Source organism: Hakea prostrata, chromosome 3, assembly GCF_041222555.1.
Source record: "Hakea prostrata isolate BN-2017 chromosome 3, UWA_Hpros_2, whole genome shotgun sequence".
NCBI classification, from domain to species: domain Eukaryota; kingdom Viridiplantae; phylum Streptophyta; class Magnoliopsida; order Proteales; family Proteaceae; genus Hakea; species Hakea prostrata.
Genome location: NC_142602.1, coordinates 7,912,902 through 7,935,734, shown reverse-complemented (window position 1 = coordinate 7,935,734; position 22,833 = coordinate 7,912,902). Strand labels below are relative to the sequence as shown.

Genomic DNA, 22,833 nt, shown 5'->3' with positions numbered 1-22,833 from the left:
ATAGTCTAGGTCGTTTATATCTAGGCATGACATCTATCCATTACGGCAGACAAGGGATGCAGCAGCCAAATGCACAGATGGACGCCTGCTTGGACGCACAGTTTTTGTGTGGATAATTCTAACCCTAACAATAAGATACATTCACTTATATGGTTGTTATTTGTCCCTCCTCCCCTTTATATGATGTTCATTTGGACCAGTTTATGCGCTTCAGGATAACGTTCTTATATAATTTAAATATACCATCAAAGAAAGTTGAACCACGACCTCTGCACTAAGAGACATTGGTGATTACCAATTGAGCAACTCTTTGATGAAATTTGTCCCCTATTTTACGAAGACAATTGTTCTCCTACTATTCTAAAAAGAGTAATATTACATGATACTTTCTTCATTTTTCTCAAACACTTACATTAAAAGAATGCATTCATATGCCAGTAAAAAAAAATTTAAATATACTTTTAAGTTTTGCCATTTCTATGTAACCTTAATCCAACTCTACAAATTCCTAGCCCTTGAAAATACATGGTTGCCTTAATAAAACATGACAAAACAGAAACCTATGTATATCAAAAGCAAAACAAAACCATATACTTATCTTACTAACACAATTAAACACCCAACCATGATTTTTAATGTCTCTAAACAAGATAAGGTGAATATTGTTGGTCATTCGATTTGGTCTCTTTTTGCCATGACTCTTTGAATTCTTTAAGGTTGTATTGTTGATCACTCAATTCGGTTGGTATCTAAAAGGTGGACATATGGTAATAAAAAAACCCCACCTCCCTCATGAGTTGTTTTTCAAATTTTTCGGTAAACCTCTCATGTGTTGTATCACCTTAATTTATTGCTACAACACTCATAATCCCCTTGTTCTTATTACCAAATTTATTGCTATTCATAGGTATCAAAGTAACATTCTTTTTCCACATACACAAAATGCATTGAGATTAAAAGAAATATAACAAACTACTAGGAGTGACCTCTTTACTATGCTTACTCGCAGCCAAAGCTGCTAAATTAGAACAAACAGTTACATAACAACCATCATCCATGAAAAGCACCAAAAAAGATCAAAATGAGGATAAAAAGAACTGAACATTATAGAAGATTATGAAAATAACCCATGGATATGGATGTGAAACTTATCCTTGAAATGAATTTTAATAAGAACATTAAATTATAAATGAATTTTTTTATTTTTTATTTTTTGAAAGTCTAGATCCTCTCCAGCTAGCTTGTTCATACAGTCATACATAAGACCCACACTCATAGAACTGCCACCTGCCTGTGTCAACATGAGACCAAATCCTCTTATCCAACCTGCACATCCAGTCATACAGTCAGTCACATGAGTGTGGTACTCACTCACATATAAAACTCAATGCAAGAGACTCTTCCATCTCCATCACTTTACTGATTCGAAAAAGAGAACAAAGTTATTTAGTTTTTTCGTTGGTATAAGATATTTAGTTTCATTAAAATGCAGAGTTGTTGTTAATTTCTCATCGTTGGAAACTACCTTTCCTATCTATCAGTTGGTTTTTTTTCCTTCTGATCACCCACCAAGAAGAAACTCTCGTTTTTCTCTTAGTTCTTGATCAATTGAATAGTCGGCAACAATGGTCAATACAGAATCAATTCGGACGGTCATCGGAATCGTAGGTAATGTTTAGCGAATCTCAATTCCAATCTTAATGTAATGTAATGTAATGTAACGTACAGATATCTAACTTTTTTTCATCTTAATTTGTCATTGGTTGCAGGAAATGTGATATCTTTCTTCTTGTTTGGATCTCCGATGTACCTTTCTATCTCCTTCTCTCAGTTTCCATTTATATCGAATTTGGGTTCTGTCGTTGAATGATCATACTTGCAGGCCTACAATGTACAAGATATGGAAGAGGAAGGCGGTGGAAGACTTCCAACCTGACCCGTACCTTACAACCTTAATGAACAATATGCTCTGGGTTTTCTACGGGCTTCCTCCTGTGCATCCCCACAGCTTGCTCATCGTCTCCACTAATGGAGTTGGTTTCTGTGTAGAGATGGGCTATGTCATCGTCTTCTTTATTTATGGCACGAGCAAAACGAGAGTTTGTAACCTAGAACCCAAACCCACTTGTTTTCTACATGAATACGATCAAGCTGCTAACATTTTTGAGTTTGGTTTTTTATTGCAGAGGAAAATGGCCATTTGGCTTATAGTTGAAGTAATATTCTTTGCTGTAGTGGTAGCAGTTACTTTTCTCTGCTTTCACACAACCTCAAAGAGGTCTCTGTTTGTTGGGGCCATCTGTGTTGTTCTCACTATCGCCATGTACCTCTCACCACTCCTCATCATGGTAAGCCAACCTCAACTCTGCTTCTGTCTCAAAGCTTCATTATTTCGTTCTGTAATTGGGTTTCTCCATTCTCACGGTATATTGTTTCAGAAAAAGGTTATCACAACAAAGAGTGTTAAGTACATGCCGTTTCTACTCTCCCTAGCCAATTTTCTCAATGCTCTGTGTTGGATGACCTACGCGATCCTCCGATTTGATCCATTCCTTCTGGTAAATCTTATACTTCTTAATGTTATATTAATTAAGTGATTAAAAGTGTTTAATTTCTTTTCTTTTTTTAACTTGATTTTCGTTGCAGACTGGGAATGTTGTAGGAGCTGCAGGAGGATTAGCTCAACTAATACTTTATGGAATCTACCACAGATCAACTCCAAAAGATGATGATGATGATGATGAATCAGACAAGCAGAAGAAGTACTCTGATGTCGAACTCGCTAGTCATGATAATCAAGTTACTCAAATTACTCGAATTACTCAACTTACAGAAGAAACCTGAGCAACACTGAAAGCTTCGCGTTTGCATAACTCACACTTCAATTTTAGTTTTTTAGGGTCATTGTTGTTGCCATCTTTTGCTTGTAAAGTTTGATTTAAAGCTCTTTTAACAACGGTTAGCTGGTAGTATTAGCAAATGGCTACTTTGTTTGTGTTGGTAAACAGTAAACTCATTACTCGCTTTACATGCCCCGCTATCTATTTCCTTGTTTGTGCATAGAAAAATAAAATGAATTATCTGATTGGTATTTTATAATTAGCTATTAAAATATGGAGAGCCTCGTCAAGGGTATGGTGTTACAAAGAAATAACCAAAGATGTTGAATAGCTCCTATTGATGGTATTAACGATTCATATCCCTTGTAATTTATTGTAATTTCTATTTAGGATTGCAATAACTCGCAGTCAATTATCTAAATGTTAGAATCATAATCCAATTATGAACTAAATTTAATAAATCCCTAAAAGTAAGCCTCAATTAAAAAAATTAAAAAAAATTGAAATAAATTTTAAGAATTTATCAATTTCAATTTTAGTTGGATTTTAATTATGACAGTTCATATCACAATCTTATATAAGAATTATAGAAAATTGTAGGAGGTGGGAATTATAGAGGATGTGAACCCAAGTTGGTGGGACCTTGCTTCAGTCCGACACATTTAATGGGTAGGACCGTTATCTAAAACACTTCGGTCTATCATGGAAGTAATTCTCATTAATATTCACCAAAACTTACCAAGAAAACAAAAACTGCTACAGCAGACAAGAGTGAGAATATATTCCCAAGTCTCATATATACACACAGAGGGAGAACCTCGTTCCTTCTAAAGCTAAAATTTCAAGCCCTAACCCCAAGAAATGCTTATGCACTACCAGTATTTTGCAGTTGGCTGATTCTGCCGATCTTTCTGTTGTCATATTCTTGCTTCAGCAGTAGATACCAAGAAACCAAACACTGCTAAAATACAACACTCAGAGAATTTATTCCTACCTTTTTTCACACATTCCCAACCCAATAAATCCATGTTTCTTTCTTTTGGAAACTAAGAAATCAAGCCCCATCCCCATGAAATGCTTGTGCTCTACCAGCATTCCTGTGGACTGTAGTGCACAATTACTACTGTTAATCACATATATAGAACCTGAGGCTTCTAATTTTGTAGATAAGCTAAAACATCAAGGCTGTCATCCACATCTCTTTCACATAAAATTGCAAAAAGTGCAGACAGTACTGATTTAGTTTCGTGCTGCATCGGTAACCAGATGAACTTGCAGTTGCAGTCGTTGCAGGTCCACAGCATTGATCGTCTGATCAGACAAATCTCCATTTGAGCTCATTTCTATGCTTTAGTCGCAGCTAAAGCTGCTATATGTAAGTTTGAATCAACACTTGCATGACAACACATCCTTCGTGAAAAGCAAAAGCACGCAGAAAATATCAAAGTGTAAGTTCAAAAGAACTGAACATTAAAGAAAATTACGAAAATAAGTCATGAATACGTACGGATGTGGAACATATCCTTAAAACAAATTTTGATCAATTATTATAAATTTACTTATTCACTCTAAGGGACCATCTATTAACAACTCAGTGAAACTTGAAAAACTAGGTCTCTAAGTCCAACATTTCCAGTCTTCTTGAGTTTCACCTTATTTCAACCATTGAGTGTCACTGACTCAAACCTCTCTTGATCAGTTATACTTCATCCAATAACAACTGTAGTCTTCTAATTAATGGAGTTAAAACTCTATCTCTGCTGTATATAAACAAAACTTGGAACGTGAAAGAAATTGAGTGAATTAGTTCAACAACAGAAGCAAGTCTTTTACCATTCCAAACGCGTTTGGTTTCACTACTGCGCAATTAATGAGTACCACTGAGCTGTATATGATTCAAATGTAAAGTCCCCCCTCCTTTTTCTTCTTTTTTTTTTTTTTTTTAGTGTAGTTCAAAAAGTTAATCAAGATTTTTTAAAAAAACCCAAAACATATAGCCACCAAAATTGATCTGGACCACAAGTAGTTCAGTGTTGCGCATCAATTACCAAGCATTGAAGCTCTACCCAATTCTAAGCTACGTATGATGATGATGATGATGGACTGGATGGTCGAGGGTGAAATCTCAACAACCTAATTTGCATGTTTTTTTTTTCTTTAATTTTTAAACCATACTAACTTGTAAAAAAAAAATACAGAAAATGAGTAGTCGAACATTTTGACTTCGACCACTCAAGGAGATCATGGCACGTAGCACTGAAGTTGAGCCCATCCCAAACAGTCTATAACGTTATTGTAGAATTAAAATCAAATGACACTTTTTCGTGGAAATATTAAATGATAAATGGGAGAGGATTCTTCTTTTTTTCGGTCATCATTGAACAGTCACAAAGAGATGAAGGGAAGGGAGAATATAGAGGGATATATGTTTGAATCCAATAATTCATCTGTCTCATCGTCTCTACGTAGAAAGTTGTGCCACAAACACAACTAAACCAATAAAACAGGAAACAAAGGCGAGTAGGGTGGACGTTGGTTCAGTGATGCATTTGACATGGTGACATGGTTTGGTTCACTTTAAAGAAATGCAGGCCACATTCCATGGTTTTGTTTCATATTTTCAAGGATTTAGCAACAAAAGTATTAAAATGTTTTTTTTACTGGCATTCAGACAGAAAGAAGCAAGAAATTAACCCTAATTACCCCAATTCTTCAGCTCTAACTCTAATCATCGAAGAATCCATATAGAGCTTTAATCTTTGCTAATACTACCAGCTAACCCTTGTTAAAGGAGCTTTTAAGCAAACATTACAAGCAAAGATGGTAACAACAACGACACTGAAAAGAATCTCAAGTTTGAGTTATGCAAACGCGAAGCTTCCCTTCTTGGTCTGTAAGTTGAGTAATTGGAGTAATTTGAGTAACTTGATTGTCTTGAATGGCGAGTTCGACGTCAGACTTCTTCTGCTTGTCTAATTTATCTTCATCATCAATTATTGGAGTTGATCTGTGGTAGATTCCATAGAGTATAAGTTGAGCTAATCCTCCTGCAGCTCCTACAGCATTCCCAGTCTGCAACGAAAATCACAAATTCCAGTCAGAAAATTTAAACCCTTCTAAGCACTTAATCAATATATTACAGTAGATATGTATAAGATTTACCAGAACGAATGGATCAAATCGGAGGAGCGCGTAGGTCATCCAGCACAGAGCATTGACAAAATTGGTTACGGAGAGTGGAAACGGCAAGTATTTAACACTCTTTGTCGTGATAATCCTTTTCTAGAAAGATATATATATCCCAGAAACAATACTGTGAGAATGGAGAAACCCAGAACTTATGAAGCTTAGAAGGAAGCAAAGTTCAGGAGTTACCATCATGAGGAGTGGTGAGAGATACATGGCTATAGTGATGATGACACAGACGACCCCAACAAACAGACATCTCTTAGAGGATGTGTGAAAGCTGAAAAGAGTAACTGCTACCACTACAGCTAAGATAAATATTTCAACTACGAGGCAAATGGCGATTTTCCTCTGCAATCAAAAAACCAAATCTCAAAATGTTAGAAAAAGCTCGTATTCTTGTAGAAAACAACAAGGTTTAATTGGGTTACGCACTCTCGTTTTGCTAGTGCCGTAAATAAGGAAGATGATGACATAGCACATCTCCATAAAGAAACCAATTCCATTAATGGTGACGATGAGTAAACTATGAGGATGCACAAGAGGAAGCCCGTATAAAATCCAGAGCATAGTGTTCATTAAGGTTGTAAGGTACGGATCAGGTTGAAAGCCTTCCACCGCCTTCATCTTCCATATCTTGTACATCGTAGACCTGCAAGTATGAACCAACCCAACCCAAGAACATAACCCATCGTTAAACAACAGAATCCAAATTCGATAAACAGAAACTGAGAGAGGGAGATACAAAGTAAGTTACATCGGAGATCCAAACAAGAAGAAAGATATCACATTTCCTGCAACCAAAGATCAAAAAGTTAGATAATTGATCGAACGAAAGAAATCTAATTTCTTTATGTAGAAAGTAGAGCCGGTAGACTTCAATCATTCACCATCTAATGAATTGTATAAATTTTGGAATTGAGATTCGCTAAACACTACCTAAGATTCCGACGACCGTGCGAAGTAATTCCTTATTGACCATTGTTGCCGAGTATTCAGAAGGAAAAGACGAACTGATCGGTAGGAAACCAGGTTTTGAATGATGAGAAATTAACAAGAACTCTGCATTTTAACGAGAGAATTGCGTTAAAGATAGAACAGATACTGTGGAAACAGGAATGACGACTTATATTGAAAACTGAGTATCTTTGTTTTCTTTTCGAATCGAATCAGTGAAGTGATGGAGATGAAGATGGAGAGTTTCTTGCATCGAGTTTTATAGTTCATCTTATGATCTTATCTTCTACAAATTACAGAATAAAACCTGACGGGACGTAACAGAAGACTAGTAATGCAGAGCTGGCGCCTGGCGGGAAAAACCACTTTCGCCGACTTCATGTTATATCTGAAGCTAACACTTGTTTCTACCGAAAAAAAAAAAACGAACACTTAAACTCTTGAAAGTGTGACGATTTGGTTGAACTGCCTCTTTCCCTGTGCAACTTGGGTGCTACCGTGTTGTGTAGGGTGTAGAAACAAAGGGTCGAGATTTAGATCTTGACAGCACAAGTGGTTTGAAATAACTTTTGTAAAATGGGAGCAGTAAAGATCGAAATCTTAACCCTAGCTTCTTTCAATCTAGATGCATAACACTCAAACAATTTCACTCCCTCACTGTGAGGCAGCCTTGAATGTTGTGTATTAAATGCGCAGCATGCACCTGCTGTCAACGATCGAGATCAAAATCTCAATCATCTGTTTTGCAAGTGGTTAATAGCGAGATAGATAGTTGAGATCGAAATTGAGACCATTGGCAGCATAGTGATGCACATTAAATACGCAACACTTAAGTTGAACCCCACTATGTGAGTTCACATTTGAAATTACTCAAATCTATCCATGGGAGATAAAAAAAAAATTAAAAAAAAATTAAAAAGAAATCAGCTAATTTTATTGGGGTGCTACGGATGAGATAAATAAAAATGTAAATTACATTGGGTTGCTTGAAAGAGGTTGTGTAAGCCTAAACTTTTTTTTTTTTTTTTTTTTTTTTTTTTTTTTTTTTTTTTTTTTTTTTTTTTGCCTTTGTGGGGGGAGGGAGAGGGTAGAAGTAGGCTTAAAATTCTTGGCGGTTTGGGCTTCAAACATACAAATATTTCCTTACCAGCAAAGGTTGCATTCAGATTTTGGGCCCAACTAATTTCACTATGGGCCTCTTTCACAATAGCTATCTATTTTTCACATTGTGACTTCTTGGAGGCAGGAGAAGAAAATCAACATCATGGGCTTGGACTAGTTTACTAGAGAGAAGAGAGGCCTTACTTCAACATATAGCATGGAAAATAGGAAATGAAACAAATGTGAGAATTTGGGGTGATAAATGGTTACCACTTTTACCAAATTACACTCTCACTCGAAATCTATTGGATGCGACGGGTATTGGTTTGCGGACTTAATTGGTCAAGAGAACTGAACATGGAAGAGGGAACTTCTTTTATGGGGTCTTGCTTGGGTCCTACGCATTAAATGCGTAGGACCATCAAGCCATACATTTTAGACTATTGGATCGAAATTTTATCTCGTCGAGATTAAAGACGAGATAAAATTTTGATCGAGATTTCGGATCCAACGGTTCAAAATCTCGGCTTGATGGTCATGCACATGACCCAAGCAATTTCCCTTTTTCTGGTAGAAGGAAGAGGGAACTTCTACAACATCATTTTCAAGAAATTGATGGGAGAGCAATCATTGAAGACCCAACTTAATGGGTTGCGTGCTTAATTGGTCAAGAGAACGGTACTTGGAAGAGTGCACTTGTACAACATTTTGTTTTGGTGAAATTGATAGGAGAGCAATCATGAAGGACCCATCTTAGTATGTTACTCGGAGAAAATTAACTTTATTGCCTGGCAACAAAGATGGCAAGCTCACAGTGAAATCAACGTATCACTTTGCTCATAGTGAAATCGACGTATCACTCTATTGTTAGTAGAAAAAAAGGTGTTTGAAGAGGATCAAGCCACATCATCTCATATCCGCTCCATGAAAATGTTGACATCGAAAGATTAGAAATTTATTTGGCAAGCCAAACCATTATCCAAGATAAAGCAAATTGTTTGGAGAGCTAGTGCTGGAGGATTAACATCAAGAACAGCCTTATATAGACGGAACACAGCTATTGATCCAACTTGCAACAAGTGCGTCTTTTCAATTGAGTCTACAACACATTCTATTATTTGAATGTTGTTTTGCAAAAGCATGTTAGTTTGCAAGTGTACTATAGAACTCCTACGGACCAATATCCAGTCTATTTATGACAAGAAAAATAGAAAATGAACTATCATTTCCTTGTAGATGTATGACATGTGTCCCAACATCACATCAAATGGTTGAAATCCATTTATAAGTCATATCATTTTTTTATAAATCTAATCACAACTCTTTGATTTGACTTATAAATGAATTTCAACCATTTGTTGTGATGTTGGGACACCTGTCATCCATCTCATAAATGAATTGGATAAATTTTCAAACTCCTACTCGTGACCAATTTGAGAACTACATCGATAGATTGAAGAAGTCCAAAGAATTTGTGTGGGCTCAAGTATAAAGACAACAGAAGTCCAAGGAATGCTTCTATATGTGCTGGTATGTATGGGTTGCAAAAAAATGACCATGTTTTTAATAGGAAGAAGTGGGCCAGGCACAATCAAGGCATGAACATAATTTACTTCAACTAGACCCACCTCCTCCAGGCCAGGCCCATACCAGTTCAGGTAGTCAATCCATTAAAAGGCCCACACCAACTCACAAGGGCAAAGCCCATCTTGGCTGCATCAGAACTGGCCCATTTTCAAAATCCATTTAGGACTCATATTAGGTCCATTTCTGACAAGCAGATGGACCATCCATTTCCTTGTAGATGTCTGACGTGCGTCCCAACATCACATTAAATGGTTAAAATCCATTTAGAAATCACTTCAATCAATCATTTGATGTAACTTATAAATGGATTTCAATAATTTGATGTGATGTTAAGACACATGTCATACATCTACAAGGAAATAGATTATGACAAGAAAAATGACTTGATAAATTTTTGACTCATTTATGAGGGAAACCTTTAGGACTAATATTTGGTCCATTTCTGACAAGGAAATGACCCATCTATTTCCTTGTTGTAGATGTGTGACATATGTCCAAACATCACATCAAAAAGTTGAGGTCCATTTACAATTCACATCAAAATGATGTGATTTTCGAAACTTTAGGTATATTTACAAATCACATCTACAATGAATTCCTTGTCATAAATGGATTGGATAAATTTTCAAAGCTTTAGCTTTAGGAGTGGCTTACTGCATGCTTTAGGTGAAGGTCTGGACAAGGTCTTGGTTGAGTCTCACTGATTGACTGCTTGGAATTGGTGAATTGTCTAAACCATCCCTCCACAAAGCTAGCTCTGGCACGCTCAACATCTATTTTGGAAGACGTCAGACATTTGAAGACTTATTATATTTCTTGTAATGTTGATCATATTACTGGGAAATTCATGTTGTTGCGGACTTTCTATTCCGGGAAGTCCAACCTAGTAAAATTAAAATATAAACTTCTTAAACTAGCCCCACCTTTATTTACTCGCTACCTCAAGCTTTTTGCTTCATTCACACTTCAATTGACTACCTTATTCGAGTGTTAGTAAACTCATGCCTCACTTTACATGCCAAACCCTATTTCTTCTCTCTTGTTTGTGGGTAGAAAAAAAAAAAAAAGAATTCTCTGGTACGTTGATATTTAATGTCACCTCGAAAAATAATGCTTAGGCATTAAAGTATAAAGAGCCTCATCAAGGGTGTGGTGTTACTAAAGAATATTCTCTACAATCATATATTCATATCAAGAGTGTGGTGTCACAAAGAAATACCCAAAGATATCAAAGAGTGCTGTCGATTGACACCCAATAGACACACTCATTTGTTTTAATCTTCTATTATATTAACCAAAATGTACACTCTCTTTTTCCTCTTTTATTTTATTCTTAATTGAAAATATGCCCAGACACATTTCTTGAAACCGATAAAAATAAAATATATTTAACTCAACTGTTAGACACCTATAGAATATCAATCACGGAACTGAACCAGAAGCTTCAATCAACGATTAAAAAAAAAAAAAAGTTAAGAATCAGTTGTCTGAATTTTTATTAGAATCTGTGAGTTTAACCGTTAGAATTCAAATCTATGCGTGTTTTTTTTTCCCAACATATTCAGTTAACAGATTACCATTGAATGATAAAGTCACCAAAAACTTTAGGTGTTCTCTTCAATCTGTTCAGTCAAAAATTTGAAAAAAAATTAACTAAATGCATGGATACTTCAAGGTCAACGAGCTTCGTCTTCCAGTTCAGTAAAGATCCCATACTACAAGTCCTATGTTGGTATGCATAAATTCTCCTGGTTTTCTTGATTTTTGATGAAAATCTGTGTTCTGAAGGACTTCTTGTTTGTGTTGAAATTATCCTTCAAACTTCTAGATTCAAATTTATTCATAGGTGTCCTCAGATTAGGTGATAGTTGTCATGACTGGTTCCCAATCTCCATTATTATGATTTTATTTCTGTGGTAAAGAATTCTAATCGTTGTTTAATTCTTTCCTCTTTGCAGTGATCTTAAATTATGGGAGGGAGGTTCATCAATTACCATAGCTGCAAAGCCTGTCCTGACAAATTTGCAGGAGTTCCTAGGTTCCCATCTACATATCAAACTATGGTTTGCCAAAGTGACTAGAGAAGTAAAGCATTAAGAAGAAGTACGTACATTGATGTATTTTGCTTTTAATCTTTGCTAATACTACCAAGCACCAGCTAACCGTTGTTAAAAGAGCTTTTAACAAAACTTTACAAGCTAAAATGGTACAAAACAACCCCAAAAAATCAAGTTGGTCAGCGGTTTCTTCTGTAAATGCCAAGCTTTCAGTGTAATTGCTCAGCGATTTCTTCTGTAACTTGAGTAATTTGATTAGTTTGATCAGTAACTTGACTGTCTTGAATAGCGAGTTCAATGTCAGACTTCTTTTGCTTGTCTTCATCGTCATCATCACCTTTTGGAGTTGATCTATAGTAGACTCCATAAAGTAATAGTTGAAATAATCCTCCTGCTGCTCCTACGGCATTCCCAATCTGCAATTATGATTCAAAAAGATTAAACCCTTCTTAAGTCCTTAACTGATGTAACTAGATATGTATAAGGTTTACCAGAACGAATGGATCAAATTGGAGGAGCGCGTAGGTCATCCAGCACAGAGCATTGAGAAAATTGGCTAGAGAGAGTGAAAATGGCATGTATTTAACACTCTTTGTCGTGATTACCTTTTTCTGAAAAGATTTCCCAGAAACAATTCCGTGAGAATGGAGAAGAAACCCAATTACAGAAAGAAATAATGAAGCTTAGACAGAAGCAGTTACCATGATGAGGAGTGGTGAGAGGTACATGGCAATAGTGATAACAACACAGATGACCCCAACAACCAGAGACCTCTTAGAGGTTGTGTGAAAGCACAGAAGAGTAACTGCTACCACTGCTCCCATGAAGATTATTTCAACTATAAGGGAAATGACGATTTTCTTCTGCAATCAAAAACCAAATCTCAAAAGTGTTAGAAAAAGCTCGTATTCTTGTAGAAGACAAGGTTTGCTGGGTTGGGTTTTTAGGTTTTGGGTTACGTACTCTCGTTTTGCTGGTGCCGTAAATAACGAAGACGATGACATAACTCATCTCAATACATAAGCCGACTCCATTAATGGTGATGATGAGCAAGCTATGGGGATGCACAATAGGAAGCCCGTAGAAAACCCACAGCATACAGTTCAATACAGTTGTAAGGTAGGGATCAGGTTGGAAGCCATGCACCGCCTTCATCTTCCATATCTTGTAAATTGTAGGCCTGCAAGTATGAACCAACCCAACCCATCGTTCAACAACAGAATCCAAATTCGATACAAATAGTAACTGAGAGAGCGAGATAGAAAGTTAGTTACATCGGAGATGCAAACAAGAAGAAAGATATCACATTTCCTGCAACCAATGACAAAATCAAAAAGTTAGCAACGTTCTTCAAAGTGATCGAACGAAAGAAATCTATGATTCTTGCTGAATCAAGTTCACCATCATGTTTGTTCATGAATGAAGTGGGGCAAAAGAAATTCAAAAATCAATATCTAACGAATTGGGTTCTGGAATTGAGATTCGCTAAACATTACCTACGATTCCGACGATCGTCCGAATTGAATCCGTATTCATCATTTTCGCCGACTGTTCAACTAATCAAGAACTAGAGAATTAAAAAAGAGAGATTCTTGGATGGTGATCGAAAGGGAAAGCAAGAACTGATCGATAGGAAACTTGGGTTTCGAAATTCGAAGGATGAGAAATCAACAAGAGCTCTGTATTTTCAGAAGAGTTATATTAAAGATCGAACAGAAACGGTAGAAACAGGGATGATACGAGTTTATTATAATGAAAACTGAATAATCTCATTATTCTCTTATTCAAATCAGTGAACTCATGGAGATGGAAGAGCTTCTTGAATCGAGTTTTATAGTTCATCTTTGTGATCTTAAATTTTTTTTGGATAAAACCCGACGGAAAACTAGCGATGCAGAGATGGCGGGAAAAACTCTGTTCGTCCGAGATAATCGTTAACTGAAACTAACACTTGAAGTGGGTGTTGGGTAACGACTAACGACTTTGTTTGCATGAATTCCATTTACGATTTATTTTTATATACTTCTTATTTCATTTCTTGATTATTACAAATCATGCCATCGACTATTCTTTTATTCTTGAAAAAATTATACAAACTATAAACTTCCTAAAATAGCCACTACCACTATTCTCTCACTACCTCAAGCTATTGGTTTTTATTCACACCTCAATTGACTACCATTGTTTGACTAGTGGTAATCCTATTTCTTCTCTTTCTTCTCTCTTTTTTGTGTAGGAAAACAAAATGAATTCTCTGATTGATATTCAATAGTAATGATTAACCATTCAAATATAGAAAGCTTCATCAAAGGTGTGGCATTATCGAAGAATGTTAACCGATGATGTTGACGAGTCTCTGTGACCACAGCAAGAGTGTTGTTTCACAAAATAATACTCGAATATGTTGAAGAGTCTAATTTAATTGCATCTGATTCACACTCAAAATAGACACTCTTTCTTCTTCTTTTTTTCCTTCTATTATCTTAAACCAAAATGTTCACTATCTCTTTAGATCTTTTATCTGGAAGCCATCAAGTGTTATATTTTTAATTGAAAATATATCTAGACCTTAGTGACACTAGTTAACCACTCTATACCATGCCCTCTTTAAAAGATAACACATCTACTCAAGGATATTGGCCATCTAACTTCATCTTTTAATGGTTGTTAATTCATCCATATCCATTGAGAGGTCAGTTTGGCTACAAAAACTCTCGCCAAGGCTGCTACAAAGTCTTAAGAGTGGTTCTTCTTCCATTGTTCCCCTTCCCCATTTTTATGTTGGATACTACTCTTTGACAATATCATATGTAAATTCTTTGGGGGGGTTTTATGCTCAGTGAATTGACTCACTTTCTAACAAAAACAATAAAAAAAATAAAAATTCATACATATTTATCGAAATTATTAGAAATAAAATTTATTTAACATTACTTGATAAGAAACCCACAATACATATTTACATATTTTTTCGTGAGGAATTAAATTTTGATTGAATCATAAAGCTATGGAAAACATTGACATCCTATCTTTTTATGTATTCAAAGCCACTAATAAGGGTCTATTTGGTTACGTGAATTTAGAGATTTCAAATCCTTGGATTAATAAATGCGAAAATCGTTTAGTTGTAAAAATATCTAGATTCACAAAATCTAGAAATTCATATTTTTACACTAAAAATGAAAATATGTATATTTATGGGTACGTGATTTCATTCTCACTATAAAAGCGCTAAACATTTGCGCATTAACAAAAATGACTGCGACCAAATAATTTTTGGTCAGATGATGTAGCAAACAATTATTAATTATTACATAAATAAGCTTCAATATTAATTGGTAGATAATTTTTTTTTTTTGTTGGTTAAAACTTAAAAGGTACTAATCTTTCTATTTACTTTTGTCGGGAGAAAAGATTCCGCTTTTTTGATTATTTCAGTACTGTTTTCTAAAGAATGATCCGTTTTCCTTGGATGTGATTGGGGTTGGGATTATCAATTTCGGGTTGATGAGTAAAGAACCGTTTGGCGTTAGCCCATCCAACAAACCGTTAGCACTCAAAAGATTTTTGGAAATCGAAGATCGGTTAATCAACGCGAGTAGCCACTGAAAACTCAATAGTCAAGACACAGGGTCGATACTATCGGTGGTTCTTCCAAGTTTTTTCTAATGGCGGAATCTTGTTCCTTACCTGCGCCACTAGATGACCAACCAGAGACCTATGAATTTGAAAAACCAGATATTCAATCAGTCAAACAAGAACCTGCGCAGCCTACGCATGATCCACCGTCTTCATTACCACCGACATCTTTAGCTCATGCTTATACTCATAAAATCGCAGAAGCCCCTAATTCAAATAACAACTCCACCACAGGTTCAGTCAGTCGCGCCTGGAGTTTTCCCTCCTTCGGCTCCTTCATTCCGGTTCTGTGACGCCAGTTCCTCTGCCGACTTCTCAGTTCTCTCCCCTCACAAACCCTAATTTTCAGAGTCCTAACATTCAAAACCCCAATATCCAGCCTCCTGGAGTCAGTCCTGTGTCTATCATGTTCCCCTGTTCGGCGAGTGGAGCTGGTTCGGTTAAGGTCTTTGTGTCTCCATTGCGACCCCCTGGAACGTACCAGGCTTCCCCTCGTCAACCTCCTAATCCTCCCACGATGCCGATGTACCAGCAAATGCTCAATGGATTTCTGTCGGCGCTACTGCTAATCATCAGGGAGCGGTACCGCCACCTGGTGGGTTATTCTTCCCTACCTCTCTGTCCCTCTTCTTTATCTGTGCATGCTTTTCAGTTAATTTTTCTTAGATGCATAGCTTCAATATGTCTATACCCTGTAGTACGCTCGCAAACTTATTAACAATGTGTATTTATGTGGTAAACCCTGGTGACCTTGGAAAAGGTTATGTTAGTATTTGCAGTAACAACCTTGATTAAGAGTGTTTTATTTATTTAAATTGGGTGCCCATATTAAATTAGCTCAATAAATAAAGAGGATAGTAGATAAATGTAGAAATTCACCTGCACTGAGGAAGTATCTACAGGTTTATATTTCAAATGCTTTGTGAAACTTCTATTTTCATTATTGCCAGCTCATGTCAGATCATTTTCTTGTTTTGGCTGAACTAAGTGTACCAAGTATGATACTTCTACAGCTCAATGATAATCAAGCAACAATAGAATATTTGGAGTGCTATGTTGAGAAGAATGAAAGAGAAAGGGAACCCAGTTAAAACTGGAAACGAGGAAGAAAGTCAACTAGGTTCTGATAAAAGTGTACCTCAAAGTACGTCTGAGAAGAAGGATGAAAGTGATTCAGTGGATAAAGAAAATCAAGATAGTTCCACCTTTGGTATTGTGACTGATGAAGATCAAGAAGCTGATCAAGATGCTTTGGAGAAACTTAAAAGTATGATTGAGGTGACGTTAAAGGCCAAACCACCACTGCCTCCACCTGCTCTGACTACTGCTGATGGTTCTGCAAAGCCAAACACTGGTCTGCCTTCTACATCAAGGGATGGGAATTCAGATGTAGATAATGAGAAGTGGTGAGTTTGGACAGATGCAAGTCTTTATGCTTTATTTGTCATTGTAGTATATAGTCTTTTATGGCGTAAGGGCTCATATTATTGTGAATCTAAAATTACTGGATTGATGGACTAAATCCAATAATCAGCTAGATCTAAGTCTCATGGTCTGGGGTACAACAGGTCACTGTTGATCAGCTGCAATGAGGTTTGTGCTAGACTAGCAATTGGGTTAAATGTAGGGATAGAGAGTGGTCATAAGGTCCACTGAATATAAACACAGAATCTAAGGGCTGACTCTGGTGCCCATAGCATATGACCCAGATTGAGCCAGACTTTAGGAAATTCTATTCTGAGAGCTGATCTGAACCTGTCACAGACTAGTCTAAACCATGCTTGCCTGGCACCATTGCCAGTAGCAACACTTCTGAGGAGGTTGAGGAGAGTAGTGTTAAAGTGCTATTGACAATATTGGATAGTTATAATTTCCATTTCTTTTATACATGTAACACTTTCCGTCTTGGTGATTCAACTGCCTGTTCCAAATTTTGCAGATGGAGGACAAGATAAAAAGATGAACATTCGAGAGGGTGAGTGTTTGTACAAGGAACAGGTTAAGGAGTGTGAAGAGTATCAATGTCCGCATGGGAAGGAAAGGGAGAAGGAGTGGGAATGGGAACAGCGGAGGGAGATCATGGATCAAGAGGATGAAAATGATGAGGATGATACACAGAAAAGGAGGCGCAGGACTAGTGTTTATGAAGAGAAGAGGAAGAAAAGGAAATGGGGAGAAGGTGGATGACTTGGCTGACAGATTAAGGGAAGAGGAAGAAATTGTAGATGCAAAGAGGAAGGCCATCAAGGATCAGCAGATGGAGAAAGATGAACCCAAGGTTGAGGAAACTAATGGACTGGACGGGTCCATTGTGCATGAAGAAAGTAATGCTGAACAGGCTAATGAGGGTGATTCTGATCATTTTAATCATGATTCATGCAAGTAAGTCTTTCGTGATTTCTGTGCATATTACTGGACTTCTGTGCTTGTTAGGTAGTCATGCTGGTGAGTCTTCTCGCTTGCATGTGCATGTCAATGATTTCTGGTAGTTCAATTCTGAATGTTGATCCAAGGTTTGTGTATTCTATTCCTGTTTTTGTGAATTTGCTTGTATGCTTTATTCTCTCTATTTTCCTTGATGTGGATGGGGATTTCTACTTTGCAGGGGATATGATTCTAGGCAATGGTATTGTTGATGAAGCAACCACGGCTCCAGCGCCGTCCCAGATATGAGGCTGAGTGGCAATGTGCCTGTGTGTAAACCACGGCTCCAGCGCCGTACCTTCAATTTTCCATGAAGAGGATGATGATGATGATGATGATGCTGAGAAGGAGAAAAAAAAATGAGACCATGGTTCCCTTTGATTACTTTACCAAAGAACTTAAAATTGCCCATTCTTCTTCAAATTTGGCTGCAGCAGCTGAATTTGCTAAAAGTTTCTCCAATTCTAATACAAAGGAAGAGAGGTCTGACATTGACAGGGATAGAGATAGGCATTCTACTGACAGGAGTCAACAAGATCAAGACTGTAATGATGGAGACAATAATCATGCCACATTTGAAAACATGGAGAAGAAACTTGTAGATGCAAAACAGTTGATTGATATGATCCAATATACCAGAGATGAGTTGTTCTCTTATGAGATCTGAGATCTACTGGGCTGTGTAGGACAAGGTATGGATTTTTTGCTTGTGACAATTATTTTACTGTTTGCCCTTTTTTTTTTTTTTTTTTAATTTCCTTTTTACAGTATGTTGCATAGAACTGAAGACCCATTTTTCAGATCATGAACTCATGGGAAAATTGGCACCCTCTTAGAGGCAAAAGCTAAAAATGACAAGTATTTAGCATTCCCCAAAATCACCCATGTTGAGTAGTGTTGAGAAATGGAATACTGTGGTGACCTGCATATTTAGCAATTCTTTAGTTATGTGTCCTTATACATGGATGACATGGTTTCAAACCAAAGAACCAAGTGTCAATTTGGGTGTTGTTTATTACAAGTTGGGCCTACTTTTACATTTACATTTTTAAATGTAAGCTATAATGTTGTTCAATTTCAATCATTGAAAGAATAGGTATAGAGCAGGTTGAAGTGGGGCTGGTCGTATAGAATATAACTCAAATATAAAAAACCAAACTGAGTTGGGAAATTTTTTTTTTTTTGGGGTGGAGGTGGGGGTGATGATGGGATTTATTGAACATAGCCTTGTGTAATGTGGGGAGGAGTTCACTTGTGAATTTGTATGCAATTTCCTTATATGTACAGATTATATATATCTCAAGAGAATCCAATTTCATTCTCATTCTCATTCTATGCTATAGTGTTGAATACTTGTCTATGCTGCTTTTTTTTATTTCAAATATGAGAGAATGAGACCCTGGATTGTGAAAAAGATTTCTGAGTTTCTCGGTGAAGAGGAAGAGACTCTTGTTTTGACTACATAGTTCCCAGTACAAAGGAGCACGCACGAGCATCTCAGATGCTGGAGCTGTTGCAATTCATTTTGGATGATGAAGCTGAAATGTTTGTGCTAAAGATGTGGAGGATGCTCATTTTTTAAACAAGGAGATGGGTCTTTCTTTGAAGCCTAGGGCCTAAAAAAAGCCAGGTATTTTCATTCATGTGTTGTGAGCAGTATCATACAATTCTATTATTGGCAGTTTCTTGATAATTGTAGAGGAACATAAATCAGATGGAAAAAAGTGTCTTCTCGTTCCATTTGGTTATCCCTAAATGTGTATTGCTTGCATAAACAATCAAATGCCATTTTTTTTGTTGTAGATTCACACAAACAAAGGAACCCTTTTTTTTTTTTTTTTTGGGGGGGGGGGGGGGGGGGGTTGGAAAATATCCCTTTGAGATGATTGATATATCTACCGGCCAAAAGTGTCTTACTTCTGGTTGCATTTTAGCTGTTCGCTCCTACAATTATGAGTTGTATGGCAATTAGTGAAGTTGAGTGATGTCACTGAGTTTTATAATTCTTCTTTTCATTGTTCTCTGCTCTTTAGTATTTTATTGATATCCCTGCCTGTTGGCAAATGATGCATAGATTACTGGTTGTTGACATCTTAAAAAAAGCAACTCGAAGATTTGACTGTTTTCTGCAGGTATGTGACTGAAAATCCATTTGAATATAATTTGTCATTTTTTATAGTCTTGCCAAGTGATTTCACCATAGGTTGTTCTGGTTAAATGTGATGTGATAGTTTATTTAAAATTATAACTACGATAAAATGGGGGTGAAAAAAAAGATCAGCAATGAAATTGGAACTTTCTGATAAAGCACAAACAGTAATTGAGTCAACTAAATCAGATACTATATAAATATAAGAGTTTTTTACATGTTGCACACTATAATGGGGATGAAACTCTGGGTACCTCACTTTAGTGGCCTAAATTGCAGGTTGCACACTTGCAAAATTTCAAGTTGCACACTATTAGATTTTCGTCCAAGATTCTGTTAAGTCACATGAAAAATAGCGATATTGCCCTCAGTGGATAAAATGACATAACTACCCCCAATTTAATACCCTCTCATACCCAACCCTTAGGTGGGTGAAGGGAATCCCTTCACCTATCTTCTACTTATACCTTGTTGGAAACTGTCCACCACCACTGCTGGAAACCTCCCCACCCTGGCACCCCCCTCCCCCTGCTAGAGACCACTGCCCCCACCTTCCCCCAACCGAAAATCACCCCACCTTGGGAAATTGCCCAGGCTGTAGATACGTCGATGTTGGTGATTCAACATCCAAGTGGGGAGGTGGAGAGGTTTTATTGGCCAGTGTGTGCAAGTGAGGCCACCATGTTGCTCTGGTTTTCACCTTCTGCATCCCTTCTCCCTCCACCTCCACCTCCACCAACAACGGCGATAATAAACATAGGGAGGAAAACAAAGAGAAGGACAAGGAAGAACTCATCAACACAACAAAAATGGGGTTTGCATCACTCGCGTCAAAGTTCTCTGGCCAATTGATACTCTGGTTCTGGGCCAAGCATACTGCCTCGTCTCTTCACAAGGTTTCCTTCTTCTCTGTTATGCTTCTTAGTATTTTACTCTTTATTTTTTTTATGCTTTTATCACATTTCAATCATCAGGTCTTCGTGTTCAATTTCAACGTACTCCTGGTCAAGTTTCTTTTTTGAGAAAATTGCAAATTGTACGTTTTAGTGGGGCTTAAATTCTGGGTTGCTTACGTTAGTGCCCCAAATTACATATTGCACTCTCTCAAAATTAAAAATTGCACCCTTAACATTCCATCCAAGATTCTATTAATTCATGTGTAAAATGTCCATATTACCCTCATTAAAGTCAAATGACGTGTCATACCCAACCCTTAGGTGGGTGAAGTGATTCTCCCTTCACCCATCTTCTACCTACACCTTGTCGGAAACTGCCCACTTTCCCCAAAAACCATCATCCCTGCCGAAAAATCTCTCTGCCCATCATCCCCTGCCATGAAATCTCTCTCCTGTTGGAAAATCTATCCACCCATTGAGTCATCGACGGTTCCTCTCTATTTGCAGGCTCCATTGTGAGAGGCAAAATAGACTTCAGAATTTTAAATTCTCATTGCTAGGGCACTGCTGCCTTCTGAGATAGCATGTAGAGAGAGAAAGTCAATTGAAAATTTTTCAAGCAAACCGAATAGTTTGTTAAACTTTACAGAGATGAACCGTTTTTAACATAAATATAGAGGCGGAGGGAGTGAATAAAGAAGCGAGGGATTGTATTAAATTCTTAGAAGACATAAAAGAGATTCCAAGTATGGTCCATCAATTTCCCAAACTCTTCCTTGATTTGATGCACAAGCAATGAAATTTCATATGAAATAACTTGAGGAGATAATGGAAAGTATGTGAAAGAAGACGAAGCATAGGACTTTCCGACCATTCATGAGCTGAGGGATTTGTCTAGTGAACAAAATAAGAAAATGTCAAACACCTGGTCTTGTCTAGTTTTTTGGTCTCTGTTTTGCTCTGTAGATCTGTTGGCAAATAGGGGAAATTCCCTCCACAAAGTTGTTTGCTTCCACCGGACCTTCAAACTTCAATTGGAGCTCCGAAAGAAATCCAAAGAGAGATTTTTCGACAGGAGAAAGATTTTTTGGCAGGGGACAGTGAGTGGAGAGATTTTCCAGCAGGGTGGTGGTTTCCGGAGAAGGTTGGCAGTTTCCGGCGAGGTGTAGGTAGAAGATGGGTGAAGGGACAGAAAATCTCTTCACCCACATAAAGGGTTGGGTGAGAGGGTTTAAAAATGGTATTATATTATTTGACTTTAATGAGGGTAATATGGACATTTCACATATATGAGTTAACGGAATCTTGGATTGAATCTTAGGAGTATGCAACTTGTAATTTTGGGAGTGTGCAATCTGTAATTTAGGGTATTAAAGCGTGCAATCTAGAGTTTTAAGCCCTATTAAAGCGTGCAATCTGTAATTTTCTTTTTTTTGTTTTTTAATATTCCTTCTCTTGACTGGCTTTTCTTCCGAGGCTATGAAAGGGTTATGGGCGAAGAAGTATGCCAAGATGAAGAAGGAACATGATACTGATAAGCAACTCAGAACAAAGCCTAAGCAACAGGTTCTTCACCAGGGGAAACTCAGGCTACCAAATAAATTGATAAGCAATTCAGGGCCAGGCAAAAGCAGCAGGGTTCTTCTCCAGATGAAACTAAAACTGGGTCTGAATCAATAAGCCCCAATTAGACGTCCCAAGTCAGCTTCAGGTGAGCTCTCTCTCTTCTTCTTCTTCTTCTTCTTTTATCCCTGAAATTTCCATTAATTTACAGTGGGTTTTTCATTCGATTGTTCTGTGTGGTCTCTTCCACACACTTGCAAGAAACAAAAGCTTAATTAAAGGATTTCACCTTTTCAGATCAACTGTTATTATTAATGGATGTGAAGGTGGAAGGGATTAACAGGTGAAACTAGCCATTTCAATTGAGTAGTGCTTATCTAAGAATCTTGTCATGGATTCATTTCAGGTGGCAAAACACGAGAGACACCAACCAA

General features: G+C 37.1%; 3 protein-coding genes and 1 pseudogene across 5 annotated transcripts; 2 read left to right on the top strand and 2 right to left on the bottom strand.

Moving 5' to 3' along the window:
* The first annotated feature begins 1,525 nt into the window (after positions 1-1,525).
* On the top strand, positions 1,526-3,018 carry LOC149020551 (bidirectional sugar transporter SWEET5-like). The gene is made up of 6 exons (XM_089146936.1): positions 1,526-1,668; positions 1,770-1,806; positions 1,883-2,099; positions 2,187-2,348; positions 2,439-2,558; positions 2,647-3,018. The coding sequence occupies exons 1-6, from the start codon at positions 1,626-1,628 to the stop codon at positions 2,842-2,844; spliced, it is 777 nt and encodes a 258-aa protein (XP_089003062.1). The 5' UTR covers positions 1,526-1,625; the 3' UTR covers positions 2,845-3,018.
* A 2,488-nt stretch (positions 3,019-5,506) lies between these two features.
* Positions 5,507-7,377, bottom strand: LOC149020550 (bidirectional sugar transporter SWEET5-like). 2 transcript variants are annotated; one of them, XM_089146934.1, is made up of 7 exons: positions 7,291-7,377; positions 6,966-7,088; positions 6,784-6,820; positions 6,462-6,678; positions 6,216-6,377; positions 6,003-6,122; positions 5,507-5,912 (listed from the first exon to the last, which is right to left on the bottom strand). In XM_089146934.1, exons 2-7 carry the CDS (start codon positions 7,006-7,008, stop codon positions 5,691-5,693), a joined length of 801 nt encoding a protein of 266 aa, XP_089003060.1. In that variant the 5' UTR covers positions 7,009-7,088; positions 7,291-7,377; the 3' UTR covers positions 5,507-5,690. The 2 variants fall into 2 exon arrangements, with proteins under 2 accessions (XP_089003060.1, XP_089003061.1); XM_089146935.1 differs by having other exon boundaries at positions 7,306-7,359.
* Positions 7,378-11,937: 4,560 nt separating this feature from the next.
* Positions 11,938-13,267, bottom strand: LOC149020549 (bidirectional sugar transporter SWEET5-like). Its single transcript, XM_089146861.1, has 6 exons — positions 13,225-13,267; positions 13,003-13,039; positions 12,692-12,908; positions 12,430-12,591; positions 12,220-12,339; positions 11,938-12,144 (listed from the first exon to the last, which is right to left on the bottom strand). The coding sequence occupies exons 1-6, from the start codon at positions 13,265-13,267 to the stop codon at positions 11,938-11,940; spliced, it is 786 nt and encodes a 261-aa protein (XP_089002987.1).
* Positions 13,268-15,226: 1,959 nt separating this feature from the next.
* LOC149020548 (uncharacterized) lies at positions 15,227-21,529 on the top strand (annotated as a pseudogene). Its single transcript, XR_016171994.1, has 6 exons — positions 15,227-15,962; positions 16,318-16,322; positions 16,406-16,773; positions 17,366-17,705; positions 17,801-19,421; positions 19,866-21,529. The product of XR_016171994.1 is annotated as an uncharacterized LOC149020548 (transcript).
* Positions 21,530-22,833: the final 1,304 nt, after the last annotated feature.